Source organism: Galeopterus variegatus, unplaced genomic scaffold (assembly GCF_000696425.1).
Source record: "Galeopterus variegatus unplaced genomic scaffold, G_variegatus-3.0.2 Scaffold5108, whole genome shotgun sequence".
Taxonomy (NCBI): domain Eukaryota; kingdom Metazoa; phylum Chordata; class Mammalia; order Dermoptera; family Cynocephalidae; genus Galeopterus; species Galeopterus variegatus.
Genome location: NW_007731219.1, coordinates 74,100 through 78,264, shown reverse-complemented (window position 1 = coordinate 78,264; position 4,165 = coordinate 74,100). Strand labels below are relative to the sequence as shown.

Here is a 4,165-nt window from a genome sequence, read left to right as displayed (position 1 = left end):
CCCCGGCCCGCCTCCGACCCACGTCCCAAGAGGAGTCCCCTTGGGGTCCGCCTCACAAACGCGCGGGTACCGCCCAGGCTGACAGATCCCTCCCACCCATAGCGACAGTGCAGGGAAGCAGCTTGTCCAGCCAGCCGGGCTTGAGGGGGGACGAGTTGGGCCAGGTTTGCTTCATCTGGGAGCTTGGGCTTGGGAAAAGGAAGAGCTAGGAAGTACGCTCGCCTCCGCCATCAGCCTGGTGCGCCCCAAGTTCCCAGCCTGTTGGTGGGTGGAGCAGGTCAATGCAAACCCCGATTCTGTCCACAAATGGCCCAACCCTGCCAAGCTTGCCCTATCGCCTGATGCTTTTCTACCTCCTCCTTTCTAGTCTGGCTGCCAAAAATCAACTGAACTTGGGAGTAGGCAGGGGAGCCAGGCCTCCGCCCTCATCCTCCCATCTCTCATTCTAGAACAGAGGCCCACCTCTCACGGGGTGCTGATAGAGAAAACCTGTGCAGGGGTCGCCGTGTCACCCAAGCTGGTCCTACACCCTGGCCCACACCTACCCAGGCACAGTCTTCCTACCCTGCCCCCTTCCCCCTAGGCCCCAAAGGGCAAAGATTGGAAGGGACCCAAGCTTGCTTCTCTCTTTTATTGAAATATATTTTCTGGGCAGTGCCCACCTACCTAACTCAGCATGGCCTCTTTGGCACTGAAAGCTGGAGAATAAAAAATCAGTAAAAAAAATAAGCCTGGATTTTTCTGAGTGCATAGTGCATGAGAACTAAAGGCCTTTGGTACACAAGAACTGTGGGGACAGTGGGCGGAGTGTGGGGGCTGGAGGTGATGAAAGCTTGGCCCAGGGGCCTCAGGGAACTGGGAAGAGACTGCTATAGATGAAGTGCCCAATGACCAAGGCCAGCATCTCGGAGGTGCTGCTCAGCGCCACAATGAAGGGGGCCTGTGAGGCATAGTCGGCTTGAAGGCGGCGGAATGACAACTGCAGCATGGCCAGGGCCAGCAGGCTGTTCTGCACCCCGACCTCAATGCTGACTGTCCGCCGCTGGGCCACCGGCAGCTTCAGGAATGTGGCCAGGCAGTAGCCCACCAAGAGGCCAACCAGGGGCACTGTGAGGCCCACCAGTACAATGGGCAGCCTCACGCCTGCCAGGATGAAGACCCCCATGTGGTAGGCCAGGAAGAGGCCGCCCAGGAGGAGCACAAAGCTGAAGGGCTTGATGACCAGCAGCAGCCGCTGGGAGAACTTGGGGAGCTTGGACTTGATCACTACACCTGCTGCTATGGGGATGGCGATGAACAGCAGGGTCCCCAGGATCTTGGAGAGGGGCACGTGGAGTGTTTCATGGATACTCAGAAGGCGGCTGTAGATGGCTGAGGACAGTGGCAGGAAACCAGTGGCAGCCACTGTTGAGATGAAAGTCATGGAGATGGCCAGGGTGACGTCCCCTCCAAGAAGGAGGCTGAAGAGGTAGCTACCCCCGCCGCCTGGTGACGAGCAGGTGATGATGAGGCCCAGAGCCAAGGCCTTGGGCAGCTTGAAGACCTTGGCCATCAGGAAAGCATAGAGGGGCATGACCAGAAACTGTCCCAGGAGGCCCAGCAGCATGGGCTGGGGGCTCTGCATGAGCCCCTTCAGAACCTCGAGTTCCACTTTGCACCCAAAAGAACACTTGTTGACAAAGATAAGAGGCAGGAGCAGGTAGAGTAGTGGGTTCTCTGAGAAGTGGGCCAGGTCATTGCCGAGGGTGGCAGGGGTGTCTTCAGCAGGTGAGACCTTGATGCAGAAATCTCTCCGCTCCTCAATCAGCACGGGCAGGGCCCCGTGGGGGTCCACGAGCTGGATGTGGAGTGGGGCCAGTCCAGCCAGGCCAGAGTGGATGCTCACCACGAAGCCACCCCCACCACCCCAGGTTATGGCACTCACATTCTTGATGGTCAGCACATCTGTGTCCAGGGATGTGACCCTCAGTGTGGGTCCAGGCCCCGTCCCATTGGCCTGGCCCGGGTACTGGCTCGAGATTACGATGATGCCCTCGCTCTCCTCGGGGAACTCAAACTCCATCACAGAGCCATCCCCAATGCTCAAGTAGCGGCCCCCTGTCAGTGGCATGGTGTGGCCCAGAGCTGTGCTGAGGTTGGCACTGGCTGTCCCTTGGGCCCCCCATGGCAGGCTGATGAGCAGCAGGGCAGCTCTGAGCATGCCTATGGGGCCTGTGCAAGCACTCTCCCCTCCCAGGCCAAGCCACCGCCAGGAGCTGCCCCCGCCCCTCCTTAACACCATGGCTCCTCCTGAAAGATGGTGTGCCCAGGCCCTCTTTGGCTTAGGAAAGTATCCCTGCTGGTGCTGTTGGGTCATCCTGAGAAGGGTCCATGGGTGGGTCCTGTGCAGCCTTTCTTGATGGCACAAGTCTCCCTGAGGAGAGAAGGGATACATAGAGGCAGCTGGTAAGGGTGAGTAGTTGCAAGTCCAGGAGCATAGGGATCTGGAAGCCCACTGCCGGGAGACTAAGCAGGGCCCCTTGCCCCAGGTTTGGGGACAGAAGAGCAGTGACTAGTGCTGGCCCTTGAGTGCCACTTGGCTATCCCCTCCCCCAGCACAACTGCCTCAAGCCATGTCCAGAGGGGCAACCTACAGACAGGAGTTCCTATTCAGCCTGCCAATACCTGCTGACTTCCCTGGGCTTGCCCACCGTGGTGGCCTCTCGTGAAGATGTTCTGATACCAAGGGATTCAGGAGAGCCACCTCCAGTCCTGTCACCACAGCCCATTGCCTGCTGGCTTTGCGATGCAGCTACAGCGGGGCTGCAGCAGTACCAAGCAAGGTTGAAATCTTCAAAAGGCTTCCGAGAGAATGACAAGGAGACCAGCCAGATGAGAGCAAAGGGTGCTGATGGGGAGCACTGGCTCGGGCCAGAACCGGGAGGCCTTCAGAGAGTGGCCTACGGGGTTTGAGTGTCATTTGCCAGGCACAAAGTGGCTGGCAAAGAGGCGTGGGCAGTGGGTGACAATTGAGCCAAAGGCCCCAGGGGCTGATATTTGCCACCAATACACAGTTGGGAACAGTGCTGCTGTGGCTACCTGGCCTGCCCTACCTGCCCTACAGTGACGAGATGGGGGTCCTGGTGGGAAGAAGGTCCCTCTTCACCGGGAAGTTGCCAGAAGGGGCAACAAGAGTGGGTCCGATAGAGCCGCATGTCCACTGCGGGCTTCTCCTTCTGTCAGAGCTCCCACTTCTCTTGGCAGTCCCAGATTCTGAGCTCCTAGAACCACTGCATTATATCTGAGAAGCTTTGCTCAGTGTCCAGGGGCTCCTCCTCCTGCCTACATGTCCCCCTGTCAGAGCCTCAAACTGCCAGTGGCACTATGAGTGTTTCCAGGGGTGAGGTGCCTCTGGGTAAAAGGATGAGGTCCATCTTCCACCACTTCTCAACTTGAGCAGCCACCACCCTACTATCATCTCACCTGCTAGAACTGGGGCAACCAGGATGGGGACACAGCGGTTTTACATCACTACCTTCAGTTGCCTCATGCCCTGTAGTGTCACAGTCCTGGAAGAGGCTCCTGCCTCTCTAGATCCTATCAGTCTTTGGCCCTGGCCTCCCTTCATCTGAGACTGGAAAGAGGGGGAAGTGGGGGATGGCAGGCAGCATAAACAAAAAGCTGAGCCCACCCTTGGGAGTCTCCCCCGCCCCCTCCCCGGGCTGGCATGGCCTCTGATGGCTTGGAGTTTGGGTCACTTACCCTGGAGGCCTTGGTCCAGCCTTGTGTCTCACCGCTGAGGAGGGAGGCGGGGAACCCAGAGTGGGGTGGGAGAAGCAAAGTGGAGGGGAAAAGATGAAGGCACCAGGACTGAAGCCACCAGGGTGGCATGAACCAGTTCAGAACGGAGAGGCTAAGGGCCATCCACCCCATACCCCAACCTTCCAGTAGCTGCTGGCGGCTTTAAGTCGCTGCTGGAGGGCTTTGGCCAGATCCGCCACCGTTTCTGCTTGAGGGGCCAGAAGAGTTTGAGCAGATGCTCCCCAAGGCAGGGGAGGCAACCGCGGCCCGGATGCTTTTTTCCACAGCGGCCGAGTGTTCGGGGTTAGGGGAGGCCGGGAGTTGTCGGATGGGGCAGGGTGAGGAGAGGGAGAGAAGGGCACGCCGCCGCTGGCAGGCCGGCGAC

General features: G+C 59.0%; 2 protein-coding genes across 2 annotated transcripts in view; both read right to left on the bottom strand.

The window, feature by feature from the left end:
- UBL4A (ubiquitin-like 4A) overlaps positions 1–231 on the bottom strand; it is a 3,753-nt gene extending 3,522 nt beyond the window's left edge. Inside the window, exon 1 of the mRNA XM_008588941.1 lies at positions 217–231. Coding sequence (XP_008587163.1) covers positions 217–231 — 15 coding nt within the window. The remainder of the gene's footprint in view (positions 1–216) is intronic.
- A 385-nt stretch (positions 232–616) lies between these two features.
- SLC10A3 (solute carrier family 10, member 3) lies at positions 617–2,281 on the bottom strand. Its single transcript, XM_008588932.1, has one exon. The coding sequence runs from the start codon at positions 2,279–2,281 to the stop codon at positions 848–850; it is 1,434 nt and encodes a 477-aa protein (XP_008587154.1). The 3' UTR covers positions 617–847.
- Positions 2,282–4,165: the final 1,884 nt, after the last annotated feature.

What these genes read in the sequence shown, in the direction of transcription:
- SLC10A3 (XM_008588932.1), bottom strand. Translation starts at nt 2,281, where the DNA reads ATGGTGTTAAGGAGGGGCGGGGGCAGCTCCTGGCGGTGGCTTGGCCTG.